Source organism: Bolinopsis microptera, chromosome 1, assembly GCF_026151205.1.
Source record: "Bolinopsis microptera isolate Bmic1 chromosome 1, MBARI_Bmic_1.0, whole genome shotgun sequence".
Lineage (NCBI taxonomy): Eukaryota > Metazoa > Ctenophora > Tentaculata > Lobata > Bolinopsidae > Bolinopsis > Bolinopsis microptera.
This window is the reverse complement of record NC_087072.1, coordinates 5,890,654-5,913,020: the sequence shown is the minus strand read 5'-3', so window position 1 is coordinate 5,913,020 and position 22,367 is coordinate 5,890,654. Positions and strand designations below refer to the sequence as shown.

The window sequence follows — 22,367 nt, the reverse complement described above, 5'->3', positions numbered from 1 at the left end:
GTTTGCTTTTCAGTTTGAATAATATTTCTTTTGATTACTGTACTGAAAGCTCTTTTAATAAAAAACTCAGCTTATTTTTTAGCAATCTTTGTTTGATAAATCCAGTAACTGATATTGGTATCTGCATTATTAGCCTGATAAACATTCAGGTAGAACACATTATTCGAGATGATTACCTTGTTGAAGCTATGGAGTGTTTGGAACTGTACTGTGATCTTATTCTGGCTAGAATCGGTCTTATCGAAACACAAAAGTAAATGTCATTCCTTTCGTATCTACAATTTACATTTACTTTCCTCATTACATCGTTTGCTAATTCTAAAATTCTGCTTGGATCACTTAATTATTCAATTTGAACATTACTTTCCTTCCTGTTATTTTCCTCTTCCTCTAAAATTTTAGAACAATATGTCCTCTAACTGATGTGTTTTCTGACTGTCTATATTTAGGTTTTGTGACGATGGACTCGCCACACCAGTTTGTACTCTTATATGGGTTGCTCCTCGTATGCAAAACGATATAGCTGAGTTTAAAGCTGTAAGTTTCTTGTTACACAACACTCACTGTCTTGTTACACAACACTCACTATCTTGTTACACAACACTCACTATCTTGTTACACAACACTCACTGTCTTAACTTGTTACACAACACAAAATAATTCGCTTCTTCACTTTAAGATATTTCATGCTTGTGCTGCAGTTATTGAAGAGCTCTGGCTAAAACTAAATTTGGTTGTCCACCAGAACATTTTTAAACGATATAGTACATATTTTGACTCAGTTTTACTTAAATATTTTCAGATTGCCGACCTGCTCTCCCACAAATTCGGGAAGGATTTTGCTCAGCAAGCACGAAATAATACAAATGGAGCTGTAGATCCAAGGGTAAGTACAGAATTTAGCCAAACAATCTATTTCATACATATAATAGTTGTATTAGAATTTGAGATACAAATTTATATGTGTATTAACGATTCTTTCTCAAATTCCAACCTTCGATTTGTTCAGATAAAGAACAAGATAACGTTGCAGCAGCCGTCCCCACAACTTGTTGAACAGTATCTTATTGAGATAGCAAATGCTCATAACATTCCATTTGAACCGAAGCAGGACTATCTGATGGTAAAGTGTTTACATTTATCATATCACTATTTAGTTAAGGGGACTGTTTATTGTCCCCTTGGCTTTACATGCAGTAGTACTAGTGTTTATAAACACTATGTATAATGTATAATGTATAATGTATAATGTATAATGTATAATGTATAATGTAATGTATAATGTATAATGTAACATAATGTATAATGTATAATGTATATAACACTATATAACCCGCACTCACTACCCAGGGAGAGGACTACCTAGGCTCACATCCAGATAACGGTGGTGGTGGTGGTGGTGGTGGTGGTGGTGGTGGTGGTGGTGGTGGTGGTGGTGGAGGTGGTGGCAATGTGCCAGCTGGATCCATACCCCCTGCTCCTGGATTTGCAGGGTTTGGAGATCTACTATCAGGACCCCCTCAGATGGATCCTCCCCCGCTGGTAAATTAGTTTTCATTTTAATAATTTAATTTTTGTTCCTAATTAAGTCACGCATGATTATTGACTAAGATTTGTTGCTATGTTGTGAATCTAGATGGGCGGGAATTTCTAACCAATTGGGTGGGGGGGGGGGGGGGAGTTCCAGTCGATCGCTTCATTTGTCTTATCATGATATCTTTCAGTCATCAAACGTCACTCATCACACACAATCTACATCAAGTTTACCCCCTCCATGTAACGATATCTCACAGCCAGGGCCCAGTAATGTATGTTTCACTACTATCACTTTCATTATTGTTGATTTGTAAAAATGTTAAAAATACTGTAATAACAGTCAAACCTTTATATACCGGGCCTCTTGGGGTAAAAAGTACACGGTGTAGAAAAAGCGGTATAGAGAGGCACAGTGTATAGAGGTTCGGTTGTATAAGCCATAAACTTTCAAAAAGACTTCAGTGCACTCATTTCCCCACACAATATGAGTTTTGTTGCATCTATTATGATATGTGCTAGTAATGTTAGGTGAAATGACTGACAGCTAATATTGGTCTGTGCTTTATAACGACAACACATGATATAGTGACTAGTGAGTTTGATTTATTTCAAATACTGACTCAAATTAGATCAATAGACAGTTTTTGGGTTTTTCCAAATAGTTTCTGATTATTCTGATTTGCGACAAATGATATTGCACTGTTAGGATAAACGACGTTTCAAAGTAACAACTTCTTATTCATGCTGACAAAATTGGTAAATATGTGAGAAAACTGTCTCATAAAATTTATTAATCAAAAATGGCTAAACGACAACAAATTGTTCAAATACTCGACTAAAATTAGAATCAAAATCTATATATGTACAACACTACTCGATCTGCTATTCAATAAACTTAAAACATCCACTAAACAGCAAGTACGTGATTGTGATCGTGTGATGGAATGACATGTACAGTGATAACAGATGATTTAAGATGTAAGTGATAACAGATGATAAGGTAAAAGATACAATACATGTGAGATGGTGTATACACAATGTGAGTGAAAATATAGTGAGTGGTTACTGATTGTGAGCGAGATGTGAAAAAACAAATTAGATCCTACTCAATAAACTTAGTACTTACCATTATCATATTTAACATGACTCATGGAAGTCTTTTCATCTGTTATTTTGAGATACACAGTTGTGACATAACTGATGAATGATCAGTAGAATGATGATCTCATACATCTCATTTATCATAAAAACGTTCGGAAGTCGATTGTTGTGGAAATTTGTATTTAATTTACGGATATTATGATTCCTCATATTTGGAGACATTTTGGAGACATTGTCTCCATGGGAATTTCATGGGAATTGGAGGGGAATTAGAGGGGAATTACGTATTATTGATATTTAAGCACCTAAATTAGCTGTATATGGCTTAACTGAGTTCTGGTCTGTCCCTCAAACAAACTAAGACCTTTCACATGCGAAAAGAAGACAAAAAAGGGGGGGTGGCGAACCATATTTGCCAAAAAAAAATGTCAAAATTTTGTTTTCCATATTTCGCCCTAAAACGTCTCCAATGAGTTTGGTTGGCACCCTGGTTGATCTGGAAGTACGTTACCAGTTATTTGGGGCCTTCAGGGGGGAAAATGGGCCGAAAAATGGGCCGAAAAGGGGCATTTTCGGGTGTTTTCAAATTTGAGATTTCAAAGCCAGATTTTCGGCTTTAGTTGGCTGGGACATGCCCAAATTGGTGTGGGTGAGTTGCATAGAGGTAGTACAAGTGTGATCCGTTGCAGAAATCCGGGTTCCCAACATTCAAAATGACTTGAAAAGATTTTGTAAAAAATTGGAGACATTTTGGAATCCATGGGAATTTTTTGGAGACATCCATATTTCGCCCTAAAACGTCTCCAATGAGTTTGGTTGGCACCCTGGTTGATCTGGAAGTACGTTACCAGTTATTTGGGGCCTTCAGGGGGGAAAATGGGCCGAAAAATGGGCCGAAAAGGGGCATTTTCGGGTGTTTTCAAATTTGAGATTCTAAAGCCAGATTTTCGGCTTTAGTTGGCTGGGACATGCCCAAATTGGTGTGGGTGAGTTGCATAGAGGTAGTACAAGTGTGATCCGTTGCAGAAATCCGGGTTCCCAAGATTCAAAATGACTTGAAAAGATTTTGTAAAAAATTGGAGACATTTTGGAATCCATGGGAATTTTTTGGAGACATCCATATTTCGCCCTAAAACGTCTCCAATGAGTTTGGTTGGCACCCATTCGGCCCATTTTTCGGCCCATTTTCCCCCCTGAAGGCCCCAAATAACTGGTAACGTACTTCCAGATCAACCAGGGTGCCAACCAAACTCATTGGAGACGTTTTAGGGCGAAATATGGATGTCTCCAAAAAATTCCCATGGATTCCAAAATGTCTCCAATTTTTTACAAAATCTTTTCAAGTCATTTTGAATGTTGGGAACCCGGATTTCTGCAACGGATCACACTTGTACTACCTCTATGCAACTCACCCACACCAATTTGGGCATGTCCCAGCCAACTAAAGCCGAAAATCTGGCTTTGAAATCTCAAATTTGAAAACACCCGAAAATGCCCCTTTTCGGCCCATTTTTCGGCCCATTTTCCCCCCCTGAAGGCCCCAAATAACTGGTAACGTACTTCCAGATCAACCAGGGTGCCAACCAAACTCATTGGAGACGTTTTAGGGCGAAATATGGATGTCTCCAAAAAATTCCCATGGATTCCAAAATGTCTCCAATTTTTTACAAAATCTTTTCAAGTCATTTTGAATGTTGGGAACCCGGATTTCTGAAACGGATCACACTTGTACTACCTCTATGCAACTCACCCACACCAATTTGGGCATGTCCCAGCCAACTAAAGCCGAAAATCTGGCTTTGAAATCTCAAATTTGAAAACACCCGAAAATGCCCCTTTTCGGCCCATTTTTCGGCCCATTTTCCCCCCTGAAGGCCCCAAATAACTGGTAACGTACTTCCAGATCAACCAGGGTGCCAACCAAACTCATTGGAGACGTTTTAGGGCGAAATATGGATGTCTCCAAAAAATTCCCATGGATTCCAAAATGTCTCCAATTTTTTACAAAATCTTTTCAAGTCATTTTGAATGTTGGGAACCCGGATTTCTGCAACGGATCACACTTGTACTACCTCTATGCAACTCACCCACACCAATTTGGGCATGTCCCAGCCAACTAAAGCCGAAAATCTGGCTTTGAAATCTCAAATTTGAAAACACCCGAAAATGCCCCTTTTCGGCCCATTTTTCGGCCCATTTTCCCCCCTGAAGGCCCCAAATAACTGGTAACGTACTTCCAGATCAACCAGGGTGCCAACCAAACTCATTGGAGACGTTTTAGGGCGAAATATGGATGTCTCCAAAAAATTCCCATGGATTCCAAAATGTCTCCAATTTTTTACAAAATCTTTTCAAGTCATTTTGAATGTTGGGAACCCGGATTTCTGAAACGGATCACACTTGTACTACCTCTATGCAACTCACCCACACCAATTTGGGCATGTCCCAGCCAACTAAAGCCGAAAATCTGGCTTTGAAATCTCAAATTTGAAAACACCCGAAAATGCCCCTTTTCGGCCCATTTTTCGGCCCATTTTCCCCCCTGAAGGCCCCAAATAACTGGTAACGTACTTCCAGATCAACCAGGGTGCCAACCAAACTCATTGGAGACGTTTTAGGGCGAAATATGGATGTCTCCAAAAAATTCCCATGGATTCCAAAATGTCTCAAATTTTTTACAAAATCTTTTCAAGTCATTTTGAATCTTGGGAACCCGGATTTCTGCAACGGATCACACTTGTACTACCTCTATGCAACTCATCCACACCAATTTGGGCATGTCCCAGCCAACTAAAGCCGAAAATCTGGCTTTGAAATCTCAAATTTGAAAACACCCGAAAATGTCCCTTTTCGGCCCCTTTTCGGCCCCTTTTCGGCCCCTTTTCGGCCCATTTTTCCCCCTGAAGGCCCCAAATACTTCCAGATCTACCAGGGTGTCAATCGTAAATGCCCTCCCTGGTCTATTAGGACAGTTAAAATTTATTCTTATCCTGGAATTCCGGTTCCCAACGATGTTTTTCGATGAATTTCAGAATTTAAATTTTTGGCATATTTTATCTTCACCATCCTTTTTCACCGGTTCAAAAAACTTTCCTGTCATATTAGAACTGATAACTTGTAAGATAGATCAGTTTTAGGCTGTTTTGGGCGAAATCTGAAATTGAGAAAATGTCTCCATTTTGAGGAATCATTATATGAATTTACGTGACGCGCGAAGACATTTCTATTTTCTATGATGCGAAATTTCACTGCACACATTTACCATGATCACGTACAGCCGGCTGACCGCGCGGCTCGCGGATTCATTATCTTATTTGAGTGCAGCTAGGCTTAACTAAGAACAGACTCCGGACTCAATACAAAAAGCAATATAGTCACTTAATATAAGATTTCCCAATTGACAGTGCTTTTCTTCAGCCGGGACACAACATGGCGTATTCTGAAGATAACACCTCACAGGGAATCAACAGTGAGTGGTTAATGTTTATAACGAGAAACTTAACACACCATTTAGCTGAATTATCACAGTTTATTATGTTTTACTTGTGTAACAGTCCGGATATGTATCAAACAGGTTTACCGGGAAGCACCACCGTCCCCGCTGGCAGACCTGCAGGGCTCCCACAGCCGCCAGGCGCCTTCTCCGCGCCGCCTGCACAGCAAAAGCCGCCTCCCCCTGTAGCTAACAACCTACCTCAGCCACCAAGTCACGGTTAGTAGGGTGCTGATGGTTTATGTAGCTCTTTTAATGCACATAATAATATAGAGTGCAGACATACTAAAACGACTTGAGCTGTTATTCGATTTAAGCTGATCAATATGTTAATAACATGTTAGTATAATGTGATGACTAAATGATTTTTAGGAGGCCCAGCACCGAATGCCCCTCCCTCTTACAACGATAGTTTCGAGCTGCCTAACTTGCCTTCTGGTATGAGTCTTGTTATAATGCCACTTGCCACTCATCATGTGCACTTGCCACTTGCCACTCATCATGCAACACAAAATTATGCACCATCATAACAAAGCCATACTCATACACGAACCTGCCATACACTAACTTAACACGGCATCCATTACCATTTTCTATTGATTATTGATATGTTCTGATAGTATGCTAATTGTGAAATGTTTTATGACGAGTGTTATGAGTAAATACGTAACAATTAAAAAATGTTTAATTCAATTCAAACTTAATAAAATGAATTAATTGCTGCTTCTTGTCTTGTTGTTATATCATTGCTGTTTATGAATGATGATATTTTTGCACCTTCTTTACTTTCATATAAAGTAATATCTCCGTCAATTAATTACAAACTTTAAATTAATTATATTTTCAGTTCCCTCCGGAAGTTTCCCGCCGACTGATAACAGTGACGACGTTGACTTTGATGATCTGAACCGAAGATTTGAGGAACTCAAAAAGAGGAAATAAACAGTGGGCATAGAGCGCAGGAAAACTATTAATAGCTTTTTGTAGATACTCTCCTTGTAGAAAGAATGTTTTTTATGTTGATTGATAAGTGTGGCTTTGTTAGTGAAACATTGCACAGACAGCATAATTGATATTTTTAGCGAACACAACTCTCTTGATAATTGGTACAGACGAACCAGTACATTCTTACATTCTAGATTCTTTTTAACGGAGAGGAAAGGTTGCCAGAGACAACAGGATGAAGGAATATGTGTAATTTAGTTAGCATTTAATGGAATTTATTACGATTTATTGATGGTATTGTAAATTCTTGATTCACAAAAAATTTCAAACAAATTTCGAAACCTGTCACATTTTTCTTGTTCAAACAAATTAAAACCAGGACCTGTCTCATCTGTCATCTGCCAGGGATCTCCTATTCAGATATTCCGGTATGTCTTTTAAGTTTTATTTAAATTCTTAATAAAAGCATTGAAAGGGCTTGTAGTTATAAGTATAGTGTTGTAGACACGACTTGTAGTTATAAATATAAGTGTGCTAAATTTCAGACTTATTAGTGACAGGTGTATTAGTTAAGTTGAAATAAAAGTGACATTACTTCTCGAATGAAAACTACAATTACATAGTAAATTAAATTTACACCTATAAAAACTATTAAACTTGCATCGTATAATAATAACTTAGGTATAAAATCAAAATAACAGTGGCATATCTAAATCCACGCATTATCAATGAAAATCTTACAAAAGTTGTTGGTTACATTAAGTTATCTGTAATGAGTAAAATAATCCTAATCATATTCCCCAAAAAATCTATTAAATTATACGGTAATCTATTTGACAACCTGCTATGAACTGATTACAACTGTAATGAGATTTATATTTTAATCTTATAAACACTTTTTACAGAATTTCGACGAATTTTCAAAGTCTGGTTATCATCAATCATTTGGAAGATTAAAAAATCTATAGTATTAAATCGTCGTTAAAGTTGGTGGACTAATAGCCACTGCAAAATTAAAAATTATAGAGCTGCATATTTCTGGTGAAATACAATAGCTACAATCCAAAAAACGTTCATGTATAAAATGAAATAAAAGCCAAGCTAGAAACTCCACAATCTTGTTCCGAACTTAAATTTTATGTGCTAAGGAGCTTGGGACAATGGCAACTTTCGTTACCATTGACTCAGTATTTACTATTTTTTGACCTCACACTTAAAACCTGGGCCGGGGTTTCGTGACGGGGTTTCGTCATCGCATTTAAGGTTCCCAACTATCAATATATTCGTTGTTTTCTATTCCTAGAATAGACAAGGTCCATGTAGAAACACCCAGAACCACAACCAGCACACTCAGTATATTCATTATTACTCCTGTCCTTAGCTGGGACAGGGAAATGGTTTAGCAATCTTAAAATGAAACAAAGTCAGACAGTAGATGTAGTAAAATAATGTTTTATATTATGTATTAGGTAATATTCAATTTACGACGCAAATCTATAAAATAAACTAACTGACTGACAGTAAGTGTGACTAACTTACCATGTCAATGACTTTTATCTCCTTGAAAGTAAACACAAGAGCATTTGGTCCAGTAGCAGAAGGAAGGCAGAAAGCGAGTGAAGCTGATATCGTACCGCTTATCATCAAAAATAGAGGATTCACGTTCAAAGTCTTGCTCTAAAGGCACTTACATAAATAACAAACAGGTTTTCGTAATCGTAATGAAGTATTAAGGCAGAATTCATCACGCATATAGAAAGTTAATGTTTCGAGAGTTTCATGACTGGAAAATTAGAGAGGAGGGGTTTCCAAATGATTACAATAGCTATGTGTAAAAATGATTACGGAGGGGGAGGGGGAGGGGGTTAAAATTGCGAAAAAGTGATTACGAAATACGTGAACGACCCCTGAGGGAAAACAGTAACTACCATTGGAGCGAGGACGGGCATGAGAAGAGTGGTTGAAGCGGTGTTGGAAGCCACCTCCGTCAAGCAAGCTACCATGAAGCAGATCACCATAGCTATTAGAACGTTATTCTGCCCTATCAGGAATCCAAAGCTGTCTCCTAGCCATTGAGATAATCCTGATGACTGAGGCATATTCATAATTTTAGGTTTAATATTACGAGTGAATTTGATAAATTTATAAAACGAAATTTGCGGTCGCAGTACTAATGAAATTAACATTAATTATGTCTAGGAACAAAACTGTCCACTGGAACAAGGAGTTGGATCTTTTCCAGGACCCAGATGATAAGAAAATATTTGATCTGAAGTTAGCCAGAAAGTTAATAAGAATATTATTAAGTTAATAAGATCATGTTCGTCTAACCTCACAACCCTCTGCAATTGCATACCCACCACCCAACAGAATAAGAACATCCCAGGGAGTCTTCTTCATCACAGTCTCCATTGTCAACAACTTCTCAGACCTCTTAAACTTCTTACCTGTGTAATAATGTTTATTTTACTTATCGACTCAACCTTTTCGACCCCACAAGTTTCAAGAATTAAACTATTTCATTTCTTAGCTGGCCAGAAATGCGCTTTTTGTAATACAAGATACAGGAACAAATATATATCAGTAAGTTACCTGGAGGAGCCTTCCAGAGCCATGTTCCTTCTAAAGGATTCTCAGTGGGGATGTTGAAGAGAACCACTCCAATAACTATAGCTATCCAAGCGTCTTTAAGATACGGGTGTATTGATTCTCCATCGCTACCGTATGCTCCTTCAACTGCATCATGCTGTACCAAGCTTTTGCTGAAAGATGTAAAATGTAGAATGATAGTGAGTGCTAGTGATACTGTACATATAAAGTAAAACGTTTGTCGTGTTTAGTTTTTAGAGTCTGTGCAAGTAAGCCTAGTGGGCTTTATTATTAGATTTAGGAACTTTAAAAGATATCGCGATGATGGCTACGGTAAATTACGCCTTCCAATAGTCATTAATCAAGTCTGTTTAATAATGTTAAAGTGGATGTTGTAAATATCCTCCGTTATATTGATAAAACTCACTAATGAGCGATGCTCCACCCCTGTAAACCAGCAGGATCTCTGAACAGCCACAAAATAACCAGGATAATTACAAGACAAAACAAAACTACCTCGGGGAACCTGAAATAAAACTGTTAAAATTAGCAGTCCTCACAACACACAACAATAAGAATTGAATTTGAACCCATTAGCATTACCAGTCCTTTACAGTAGGAGTTCAACTTCTAGTCATTAAACTCTCAATCAAAATACACACGAACTGTTTTATACAATGTAGCCTCCAGTTTACCTCAGAGGTCCTAGAGCTCGGTATTTCTTTTGGATTTCGCTGTTAACTTGTTTCCATTTCTTCTGATCGTCGGTGTCATCTGTTGAGAAGCGGCCCGGCACAAAGATGTTGACAAGTTTCTTGCCAATTAACTTAATCATGTCCACGTAACTGAAATACAACTTTGAAGCCGTCTTAAATCATTGAAGTTGCTGAATTTTAGATTTGAAATACTGTAGGTCTGGGGCCGTATTATCGCTAAGTAATTATTCTATTCCGGAAACATATTAACATAATATTGAAATTGTTGGCATCTTACCTGTGTCTAGCATACATTATCACCAAAACGTGCCATCCTGTTATCACTAGTAGGAAAGAAATAGGATAGCAGAAGGCCATCCATTTACCAAAGTCGACGGAAGGGCTATTTGGGAAGAACTTCTCCAGATTTGATTTAAAGACAAGATTGGGAGGGGTTCCAGTTAATGTTGCAATACCACCAATACTCGCTCCATACGGAATCGATAAAATTAACCCTGAAACAATTTATAAAGTTCTCTCTGTCACTCAGAATTAATGAAACATACCAAGATTTGGGATATTTACACAAGTCTCACGTCTGTGAACAGAGCTTGCAAGTCCAGCAGCTTTAAATTGTTTTAAGATTACTCTGTCATCTAGTAACTGGTAACGGTGACTCAGTTGTTAGTTGTTACCTTTGCAGAACCAAGTGAATCTGGGTGGGTCCGCCTCTACTCCCTCTCCTCCTCTTCTTCCTCTGCTAGCTTCTCAGCCACACTTCCGTTCGTTGTTACCGTTCCCATATCGATCCCAGCTGCTCCGTTCTTTCGGTCCATTTCACGTTGTATCGAACGCAAACTCTCAATAATTGCCCCTGAAATTCAATTGGATGGAAAAATAGGGCAATAACTATAAGAAGTGGTGCACATATTAACTGAATAATTGCATAGGATTTGTTCATTGATAGAGTTTTGGTGAATAAAAATCGATTAGAACTAAAAGATATGCTAAATATTCGAAAATGTGTACAGAGAAAGACTATGTATATGGTTTGTGCTTTTATTCACCTATGATTGGCAGCATCATCGCCGTTGTAGCTGTGTTGCTCATAAACATTGAAAGTTTCCATGCTACCAACATAGACCCTAACAACAACCTGAACAAAAATAGAGGGGCTCACTAATTACAGTGACAACGTTAGTCGTTACTTGTTTTTGAGAATAAATATGTAAACAAAAATAACTTAATAGTAATTAAGTCGTATTATGTCAGTAAACCCGATCTACATCTATATCGATCATCTCCATTCTTTATCAGTGATTAATGAAATAAAATGTTAAGTGTTGAATGAATTTCAAGGGTCAAATTAAAAATGAATCACGTACAAAGCTTCGCTACGGCCCAGAAGGGAGAGAATAGCCAGGGCTATCCTTTTGTGCAGCCCACACGCCTCCACACTCTCAGCCATCAGGAAGGTACCCAACATGAGCATACTAATGTACTGGAGAGTAAACCAGGGTTAATGAAAACAAATGTTTAGAGACAGCATTCAGCAAGGGACGTTTTGATATTTAACTAGGAGTAGGACTATACCCAGTTTAAAGTATTACCATTTTCAGCTTGAAACTTGATCATTATTTTGCAAATACGAACAAATCTAAACGTTTTTGGTCCGAACACTCGTCGTATCTACTTACGTTCCAGTAAACAGCTGATACTTGTTTAGTGTCCAAGACACCCGCAAAGGGGAAGAGGATAGCTGGCATCAGTGCTGTTATCATGAGAGGCATGGCTTCTGTGCACCAGAGTAGAGCGGTTGTTGCTATGACTACACCTGCTCGTTCCTTCAATTGCTGCAAAATGTATTCGATCAACATAATGGTTATACAATTCGATGATCAATACGGGACAGTTGAATTAACGGGTGATACTCGTAGTCGTAAAATATTTGTTTCAAACAAATTTGTTCCAAGACCGTCGACGAGTCCAACTCGGCGCGTGTCTTGGTAGGTTATAAACCTACAACAATTGAAAAGTGGTGCAACATGGAGATGAAGATACTTTGAAAAGAGTAAAACTAAAAGAAGAGAGTAAGTTGGTTACATCATTTCCTAGAGAAGAGATGATGATGACTGCTATAAGGATTACTAATAGGGTGAATGCTGTCCTCCATTTTGGGACTTGTGTCTTTACTCTACTTTCGTCTTCTTCTCCTCTGAAAAAGTCAGTCACTTAATTTAAACAGGCTTTTTCTTTCCTTGTTGGTCCTACGTTTTCTGGACATTTATTGATTCATTGATTCATTCGCAAAATCCGTTGATTCATTCGCCACCAGCTACCCCGGTCCTGTACTCTTTAAGAACAAGAGTCGTTACATTCCGGACTTCCAAGAATTCGGCCCTCACTGTTTTCTCCAGAGACCAATCGGAAAATTGAGGTCCGGTAATGGTTGTGCCTATGGACTAATGCAGACAGCAAACACATATCAAAGAAAATTTACATTTCCGATAACTGTCAACATGAATTAGGTTTCCATTCAGCTGATTGTTTACTGTTGGTAGATTAGAACACCCAAATTGCTACTTATATCGGTTATATATTAACAGCTGATACTTTTCTCCGAACGCGACAGTTTAAGAGTAAAACAATTGTAAAACAGGTTCATACATGAGGCTGGAGAATGAGGCGCTAATTTGTGTGCTTCCATACGAGGCTGAATTAGACTGTATACATGGACAACAGGTGCCATCAGTGTTATCCCCCGACATGAGCAACAACAACAAACTTATGCAACTCCAATACAAACACTACTTAGCAACCTCACGACATGCTACAATGTGTAATTTTGCTCCTCGAAGTATCTAGACCACTAAACACGTACATCAGTCTTAATTTAGAATGTTAAATTATCATATATATTAAAAGGGTGTAAAACTAGCGGACGGCACGATGAATGAAAACTTCAATCACCACATGGAAACAAACAAAATTATATATATCAGCCCTGTTACATCGCTTCCTGTTAAGCAGAATATAATATAATCTACTATAGCCATAGGTTGCAAGACCAATTTGCAACTTAAATACGACAATTATATATAATAATACGCTACCAGCGAGTCTTTAATGTTACAATAGCTAACAAAATTTAAGTAATTATAAAGTTCCTTACTCTCGTCGAATACGATTTTTGAATGGATTTATCCAGTGAAAAAAGTGCTCAACCCAGAGGGAGCTGGATACAAAGTGAAACAATGGGTTAACAAACTAGAAGTTTCATATCATATAATATATTTATATAATATGTACAACTACAATGTACATAGGTATATTATATATATCTCAGCAGAAGAACTGATCTCCACGGCTCTCAAGCAGACGAAGGATACGTACGGACACGACAGAATTCCTTCTCTGCTGTACAAGTGTGTTGACTTGTACACCACACTACTACACTACTATTCTTGTTCAACAACATGCTTGTTACCGTGTACCGGTAGAGCCCTAGAGGAGCTCCTAGTCACCGCCATCCTCCCTATACCTAAAGGTAATAAAAGGTTCTGCCCTGAGAACAGTAGAGGTATCTCCATCCTGCCTGTTGCCACGAAGATCTACAACAGGTTACCTTTCAACCACATCAGGATCCACATAGAACCACGTTTCCGATACAACCAAAATGGTTTTCGGCCTTGAAGGGGCACTCGAGAACAAATCTAGCTCTTCGTCGGATCATAGAAGAAGTTATTAACTTCCAGCTGCCTTGTGTCATCTCCTTCATTGATTTCTCAAAGGCCTTTGACTGCATTTTTCGATCTCATCTTCTGAAATTCTGGCTTCCTAAGGTTTTCCTTAAAAAATCATCATGAAAGCCATTATGTCGCTCTACATATCAACATAAAGGCTAAAATCATGACTCCTGAAGGAATAATAACTTGAATTCCTGACCAACCTCGGAATTCTCCAGGGCGATGTTCTTGCTCCACTCATTTTCATAATCGTCATGGACTTCATTCTAAGACTGGCAATAGGGCCACGCGATGGGTTCAAAGTTGGCACTGACTTTATTATATAGCTGATTTGGACTTCGCTGACGACTTATCTACAGTTACTGACAGCTTCAGCGAAAATAGCCGCATATGTCAAAGCATCTTTGATATTGCAGCTCGGTATGGTTTACTTATCAACATTTTCAAGACCAAGTACATGTCCTACAACATTCCGAGGCCTGTCAACTCAGATGAGAGGGTCTTTGTCAACGGCACTCCTCTAAAAGAAGTAGAGGACTTCAAATATTTAGGATCTTATATAGCTTCAACTAGCAGAGACATCAATGTTAGGATAGGCATTGCTTGGAAAGCCCTGCAAAGTCTAGATGTTTTCTGGAAATCTGACATGTCTAGGAAGATCAAGACCAATATTTGTAGAACCGTAGTAGAACCCTTTCTTCTGTATGGCGCGGAAACGTGGACCCTGAAGAAAGCTGACACTAGAGCTGCACTAGACGGGGTCTATACAAGAATGCTACGAAGGGTTTTCGGCATCTCGTGGAAATCTTACACACCTAACTCCGTTCTTTACGGAAAGACACGACGACTCCGTTTTGCAGGACATGTGTACCGTCTTCAGGACCAACCTGCTCAGAAACTCCTTTTCTGGCAACCGTCATATGGCCATCAGTATAGAGGACGACCTCATAAGACCTTTCCGGACGTCCTACAAGAAGATACTGGATTGGATCCTGATAAGTTACGTTGGCTCATGAGTGATAATGATAAATGGAGAGAAGCGCTGTCACGAAACTCGTTCCAGACTTCATCTGGATTGACCTAGGCAGGTAGACATATTATATTAGTCTTTAAATGTCGAACTTGATGTCGAACAAACAATTTAAACTCACATCAAAATTAGGCTGTATTGAACAGGCCTGCTGCCGGCAAATCTGATCATGGGCATTCTTCTATTCGTTTGTAATGCCTCTTCTCTAAGGCTAGATTCCTCATTCTATTCAGAATCACTAAAATCTACTCAAACGGAGGAAAGCATAACGATAATGCTGTAAACAGCAATACGGCAAGTAATAAGTTGTACAGTAAATGCCAGTAATAAATATAAGCAACACTTGTACTTGTACAGAATACTGAGAGTATGTAACGGATAATCGATACTCATTGAACATTTGTGTAGGGCAGCTGATTATCATTATGCACATGAATAATTAATACAAATAAGGGACTCGCAGCCGTTCTATGTAGATCATGGTATGAATGAGAATCATTCCATATGCATGATCTGAACGGCGTTTTGACGACCATAGTCATAGAGGTTTTGGTTCCTGCAGAGACATGGCTGTAATTATTCTGTCTGCAATATCGACTATCGAGTTACTATCCGATGTACCGTTATATTAATGCCAGATTTATTATAAATCGACTTGCGTCGAAATAACGCGTGTATTTGGTCAGTTGTACTAGAATATAATAAATTATACGTACAGTACAGAGGAGGAAGAGGAGGAGGAGGAGCGTGCTCTCGGAATCTCGTGGTACCCTGATGGGTACCACATACTGACACGACACACACCAGTCTTTATATACTACACTAAAAAGTCTTCAGGTACACTTGTTTATTCAGAGCTCTTGATAGATTGTTCTATATCCAGAGCCTAGAAATTATAAGTGTACATTAAGATAAAAGCAGCAAATTATATAACTCGTTAAGTTCTGGAATAAGCAGCAAACTTAACAAATTGTACAAAATCTAATAAAATGTACAAAGGCTTTTATGAGCATCATGAAGGAAGTCCCTATCATACATTGCTAATGCTTAGGACGAATACAGGTGATACGATTACCTGGGGACTTCAGGCTTTTGTGTTCATAAACACATTGTGTTCGTAAACACGATCGAAGATATGGCACCGCCCAGTAAGCGATTAGATGGCTCTAGATGTTTTCAAATTATGAAACGTATTTATATAAATGTATTATGGTTGTTTAAGTCTTTTCACTTTTCCAGGAGGATTCAGCGTCAGAAATAATTCCTATTGTATTTATTAACTGAACTTACAATGTGACCTTATATGAAGCAGAGTACATTTAATATCGTCGTAAGATTGAATAAATTAGCTTAAATAAATACGAGGGGATAATTGATTAATTTTACGATTATCAGTATTTAAAAACTAGTAATTACCTGTTGAGAGAGTCATCAGCGAAGAAATCAATCATTACAATGTTTTAGATCAATTGCAACTCAATACAAGCAATACCGCGAGAAAAAACTGAACCTTCAAATCCAAAGTTAGCCCCTAAAATTCTTACAGTTACTTCATGAGTTTCCCCCTAACTTACAATTTCGACCATCTGTTTCAACCACGTTCATGTTGATCCAATAGATCCTATTATTTCAGTAATTTACCTGTTCATGTCGAGAACCACATGTAGACGTCAGCTCAAATGCTGGTACATGATAAAATCCTTTGTTTCCTAATTACATTCATACAACACCTGTTAAAGTTAAATTTGATCTTCTTCAGGCGACTGCTCGTGGTACTAACTCGGTTACCAAAATCTCATTATGAATGAAATGCCATTCACAAATAATAGAACGAATTGGCGTAAAAACCATCAAAATAGTGGTGATTTGAAGAAAGAAGAACATCATGGAACTAGATATAATGTTAATCACAGAAAAAACTCCACAATTGTAACGCCTGTTCAGAATTTGATTTTGAGTAGAGAAAACGGCCACAGCCCCCAATAGTTGTAAAATAAGTTGTATCATGGTCAAACCATGTATTGAAATGCGGCGGAGTGAAAACGCATGTGTTCTTTAATTGGAATCGTTGTATTCATTCTAATAGAATGGACATTTTAACATTCGACTGTGCAAAAATTTACGGCATCAGATTTTATAGATATAGTACATAGTCATAAACTTGATTTAAAGGCCCTTAATAACACCACAAAAAGTCTCCGACCCAATACAAGTACTAGTAGACTGCAGTAGAGGCTGTGAATAACTCTATAACCTCCATCGGTACTGACGTCGAATGAGTTTATCGTTATAATGCAATGCCTTAGGCTACTGTTCACGATTGAGAAGAACCATCGATTGTGGCCATTGGCGATTGGCCAGTACTCAGCATTCCTATGAAAATATTATGGCTATGCTCAATTAACTAAAAAATATTAATAGTACCATAATTGTTTTTCTAACAAGATTTAAAACTGTTAACATGTTGATTTACAGCCGAAGCTTCTTTATGATTTGAAGTCACGTCATACAAATGAACAATGATTTTAATCTTAGTTTCAAAACAATCAAGAGTAAGTGATAAAACTAGATTCAGGTTAGTTTTCGTTCTTCAAATGCTTCACTTTATTATGTGCCAGGGGAACATGTAACAACTTACTTTGGAACCTCCAGCCCTGAATTATCGTCTAGCTTTGCTCCCATGACTAACTCATAAAACGAGACAAATCAACCTCGGAAGAAAATTGAGAATAGGGTCCGATTATGGTTCATATTTGAAGGTTACAAATATTAGACTCCTGCGAGATAAGTTAGTTAGCCAGGCTCAGTTTTGTCCAATGAAGAGGGCCCCAGCGCGGGAGCGTCGTTGCATTGTGTTATTTGTTCGGGCTGTGTTCTGTTACCCTTACCTTGATTAGATTTAATCTTTGCATTCCGTTGGACGGTTAACTAATTTTGACACATCGCTCTAATTTTCATAATCTTACCTTATCGACGAGACTTCTTTTTGATCCATGATATCAATCTTGGTCATGTTGAACTTTGGACGACTTAGCAAGTAGGGCAGCAACAAAAATAACTATCAGCGTTAACGGCTCCATGGATGTTTCATTTTCTGGGGTCATTAGATTCATAATTTTATCAATATGAGTTCCAATTTGGTACTCCTCTCGCTTTGTTATTTAATTTATCGACCCTGATTCAATTTATCCGGCTGAAACCAGAGAAATTGGGCGAATGTCGACATTAAATTTGGTTTTATATTGCGTTTTTGGCACTCATCTGCAGCAGCACCTCTCCTCCTAATTGTTTATGCCCATTGTTCACTGGTGAAAATAGAGCAGAGGTGTACGACTACGTGAGTACGTGGTATGCAGTAGCACTGAAAACATCTCAATCTTTACGAATTCCGAATTCCGGGTTCCAAATAAAAAGGGACTAATTCTTGACACTTCTAACATGCACGTGGTTCACTTTAACGTTATACATCATGGTAAGGCTTACCTGGGGACCCCTAGGCCATTATGTTCGTAAACATAAAGATTCGGCGGAATGACTAGGCTGAGCGCCGGCCAGTAAGGTAAGGCGGACACCACATTTCATTTAAATTTTTACCGGACTTGGCTGCAGTCAATACCAGTGAGTGACCGGTACAAATTCTACCAAGACATCAACAATTAACTCCGTTCCGAATTATAACAGGATCGCTGGCTCTACCCTGCGAGTTCTTCAGTTTAAACAACAGCTTAAGGGCCACAGGTTCAGGACCACATTCGTGGCTGGCTAGCAAGATTGACAGTGCATGAGTATTAACTATTTCCGGACAGTATTCATAACTTCTTTTCGACATTCTGGATTTTATAAACCACCCACCGCGGCCACATATTCCAGAAAATCCTAAAAAATGCTTCAAATACTGTTGCTTAATATTGTTTTGCTACCGACTCGCTGCAGCAGAGAAGTCTTACAAAGTCTTTAAAACCAGCTCACTCCCACTCAGAGTCAGAGTTGATGCCTAGGTGGTAATTTAACGCCACTCAAAATCAAATTAGTATCACCCATGTACCGCAGCCCCTCCTTTCAAAATATTTAGAGTTTCAAAAGTCAGAACATTAAAACCAGGTCACAGGTAGCTTAGCTGAATCATATTTAGGGTTTTTAACTTAGTTGTTATGGACGGTTGATTTCAGAGTAAAAAATGTTTTCAAGCACTTGTTGAAAAAACGATTAACAACGATCAGGCTTATAAGATTCAAAAAAATTTCAAAATTTTTGATGTTTTCAAAATTTTGGTAATTTCAACAGTTTCTGCCTCCCACCCAAAATAAAAACTTTGATTTGGGGTACCACTAAAAAACGTTTTTATCATCGTTTGAAACGATCTTGTGAAAAAAAAGTTTTTAACGTCAAAAACAACTAAGATTTTGAAAGAGTCTCTCAAAGACTTGGGAACAAGTCTTATTATTATTATATCGTTGAAGTTATAAGACACTTGACAGGTTATTTGGGAGGCTACAGATACTGGGGATCGGGATCACATTATGAACCTCACTATACCGTGCAATTTTCGTTTCCTCGACAGGCCCGGCGAAATATAATGTATATAGTCTATATATCATAGACGTTTTTCTGCACTGGAAGATAATGGTTTTTATTTGATTGTCTTCTTCGTATTGCGTATCCAAATCCATAAACACATCCTTGTGGTCGACAAAGCAGAAAACTGTAAAAAAACCTCATGCTGCTCCCAAACAGGGACAAAAGGAAATCGCGGCATGTACGGAATTGCGATTTTTTCCATTATTTGCGACAAACTTTATGTATAGTTTAATGTATAGTCTGTTAAAATTCGCGGTATCGCGATTTTTGGCCAAAATAATCGCGAAATCCTTTTGTCCCTGCTCCCAAATCAAATTATTTCCTTAATTAGGTTCCAGATAAAGATAATCACTGAAATAATCGCACCTTCTCCGTCACGGCCAATTACCTGAATCCCTACTTATAATTATATTTCGTTTATCTGATTTTAAGGTGGCCTTAAAGCCAGGTGGAGGGAGACAATATTATGGCATCGGTATTAATAATAATTATCTTGGTATGAAGACAGACGCATCAATGTCCCTGATTACTGGATCATTTGAAATACAAAAGAGAGACGAATTTGACGTATGTTAAATAGATCTCCCCTAGGCCCTATGGTTATGCAGATTGTAAGGGGGAGATGACAATGGGCAACAGCACACCTACTTTCGATTGAATAACCATGAGCCATTATTTCAACATAACAGAGATGTCAGCAGCAAACATCACTATTTCAACAGGTGATCCCAGATCCCCGTCTAGCATCCAGTTTAGGCTCTAATTGTCTCCTCGGAGAGAAGGGACTGGTTGGAGCGTGTGTCCATAGAATCTTAAATTATAAACATACGACTCACTGAGAGGAGAGCCTCTTTAAGGCCGGCCGCGTGCCATTCTCTCTTTAGAATTATAACGTTATGTGCACCACGTGGACAGCATTGGCCGGATATATTAGCATATTATTTTGACTTTAATTCGAAGAGGAAGGTGCAGACTCACTTTTACACTGCAGTATGACATTGTTGGTTCCCAATTCCTCATGCTCCATGACCTCCGCCTTTACCCGGCACACCATTCCCTCCGCCGCATTCGTTTCACTTGCGAGCCATAAACCAGTAAGCTGGGCCCAACTGGTAACCTACTGGGTAATCTCCTGGGTAACCTACTGGGTAACCTCCTGGGTAATCTCCTGGGTAATCTCCTGGGTAACCTCCTGGGTAACCTCCTGGGTAACCTCCTGGGTAACCTCCTGGGTAACCTACAGGGTAACCTCCTGGGTAACCTCCTCCTTAATTCCGTTATGCCAACAACTTAACAGCTACGTACCCGTTTAATGGGAATTATTTTAAGCTTAGTAACTAAACTTTAAGTTGCTCATTATACAATCTGCGGTCTGTTCGCAACATATGCCCTTTTTTATTGTAATTGTCAGCTTTTTGAATTTTCTATGTTATAGTGATAGTAAACTTAACAAATATAGCTTTTATTTTGCTAACATAAAGCTACAAGTACAACAGGAAATGTTTCGGAGGATACTGGTTTTTAGTCAGATCATCTTCCTTGTGACATGTGACTCTGGTAAATATTGATATTAATATTGATAATATTATCATACTTATACAGTCACCGTTCAATCATTAAATGATCAAAGGAGGATATGACAGCAGTCCCACTTGCAATGTTACGAGTTTTCATGACCATATGCAAAGATTAATTTGTATTTCTAATGATATCTATAAGGTTTCTAAACGTTTTTTCATAAAACTTCGAGAAACCGAACAGACCACATTTACAGGCCAATCCACCTAACAGACCACATATTTTACAGGCCAATCCACCGATCCAGAATGGACAAAAGTTGACTATGAAAAAGTAAGCAATGACGGTCTGGGAATAGTCAAGCTGCGCACTATTGGACAAGGTCACTTTGACGTTCACTTCGTGCCTGACAATGAATCCGGATTTCGTTCCACTCTAGGATTTGAATGCGATCTGGCGGATGATGAGACGGACTACGAGTTTAAGATTCACGGTATCTGTAAAGTAGATGACTGCTGTCAAATGTCAGGTGTCCCCACGAGCAACGAACGATTGTGGACTTTCACCACTTCGTCTTCCGGAATAAACTTGGATTGCAACGGTCTGAGGGTGATGTCGCTCCAATTTTCCTCCCTTGGAGATTGCTTGACGGCTGAGCTGAGAGAAAGTATTACTTCTTTCTGTTCTGTTAGTCGTGATGATAGGGTCACTGCAGACTACATGGTCATCTGTAGGTTTTTGTTATCTATTGCAATTAAATTGAATATCCTGCTGCTGCTTGCAGCTGAAATGACCCTGAGATAGATCCTCAGATATGACTGTTCTGTAGATTATACGAATAGTTTCCGGAGAATATGCACATTATGAAATGTGCAGGTAGCAGGAAAGTGCAAGTCCTACAGAAATGGAACTATGGACGTGCAGGCTGGATAAGCATTAAATTTATGCAATATTAGCCTAATTTCTGTGTTATTTGTGGGGATATATGCTATTTGCTATGTGCAAATTTAGCTAAAATCAGCGTAAACATTACCTTATCTCAGTGTTCTATACGAAATACACTGAAAGTAAACATGATAACCTTATCTCAAGTGTTCTATACGAAATACACTGAAAGTGTAAACATTACCTTATCT

General features: G+C 38.4%; 2 protein-coding genes across 3 annotated transcripts in view; one reads left to right on the top strand and one right to left on the bottom strand.

The window, feature by feature from the left end:
- Positions 1 to 7,416, top strand: part of LOC134816575 (IST1 homolog) — a 74,303-nt gene extending 66,887 nt beyond the window's left edge. Inside the window, exons 4-12 of one of the 2 annotated variants that reach the window (XM_063825487.1) lie at positions 150 to 253; positions 450 to 537; positions 803 to 886; positions 1,010 to 1,123; positions 1,351 to 1,542; positions 6,055 to 6,106; positions 6,212 to 6,349; positions 6,503 to 6,568; positions 6,978 to 7,416. In XM_063825487.1, coding sequence (XP_063681557.1) covers positions 150 to 253; positions 450 to 537; positions 803 to 886; positions 1,010 to 1,123; positions 1,351 to 1,542; positions 6,055 to 6,106; positions 6,212 to 6,349; positions 6,503 to 6,568; positions 6,978 to 7,072 — 933 coding nt within the window. In that variant the 3' untranslated portion in view covers positions 7,073 to 7,416. The remainder of the gene's footprint in view (positions 1 to 149; positions 254 to 449; positions 538 to 802; positions 887 to 1,009; positions 1,124 to 1,350; positions 1,543 to 6,054; positions 6,107 to 6,211; positions 6,350 to 6,502; positions 6,569 to 6,977) is intronic. The other variant, XM_063825494.1, reaches the window with a different exon arrangement.
- A 436-nt stretch (positions 7,417 to 7,852) lies between these two features.
- Positions 7,853 to 15,388, bottom strand: LOC134824988 (Na(+)/citrate cotransporter-like). The gene is made up of 15 exons (XM_063837414.1): positions 15,257 to 15,388; positions 12,463 to 12,574; positions 12,057 to 12,212; positions 11,745 to 11,860; positions 11,427 to 11,515; positions 11,095 to 11,233; positions 10,956 to 10,969; positions 10,658 to 10,874; positions 10,360 to 10,509; positions 10,092 to 10,190; positions 9,668 to 9,837; positions 9,407 to 9,522; positions 9,004 to 9,165; positions 8,615 to 8,752; positions 7,853 to 8,456 (listed from the first exon to the last, which is right to left on the bottom strand). The coding sequence occupies exons 1-15, from the start codon at positions 15,310 to 15,312 to the stop codon at positions 8,334 to 8,336; spliced, it is 1,857 nt and encodes a 618-aa protein (XP_063693484.1). The 5' UTR covers positions 15,313 to 15,388; the 3' UTR covers positions 7,853 to 8,333.
- Between the last annotated feature and the right edge of the window lie 6,979 nt (positions 15,389 to 22,367).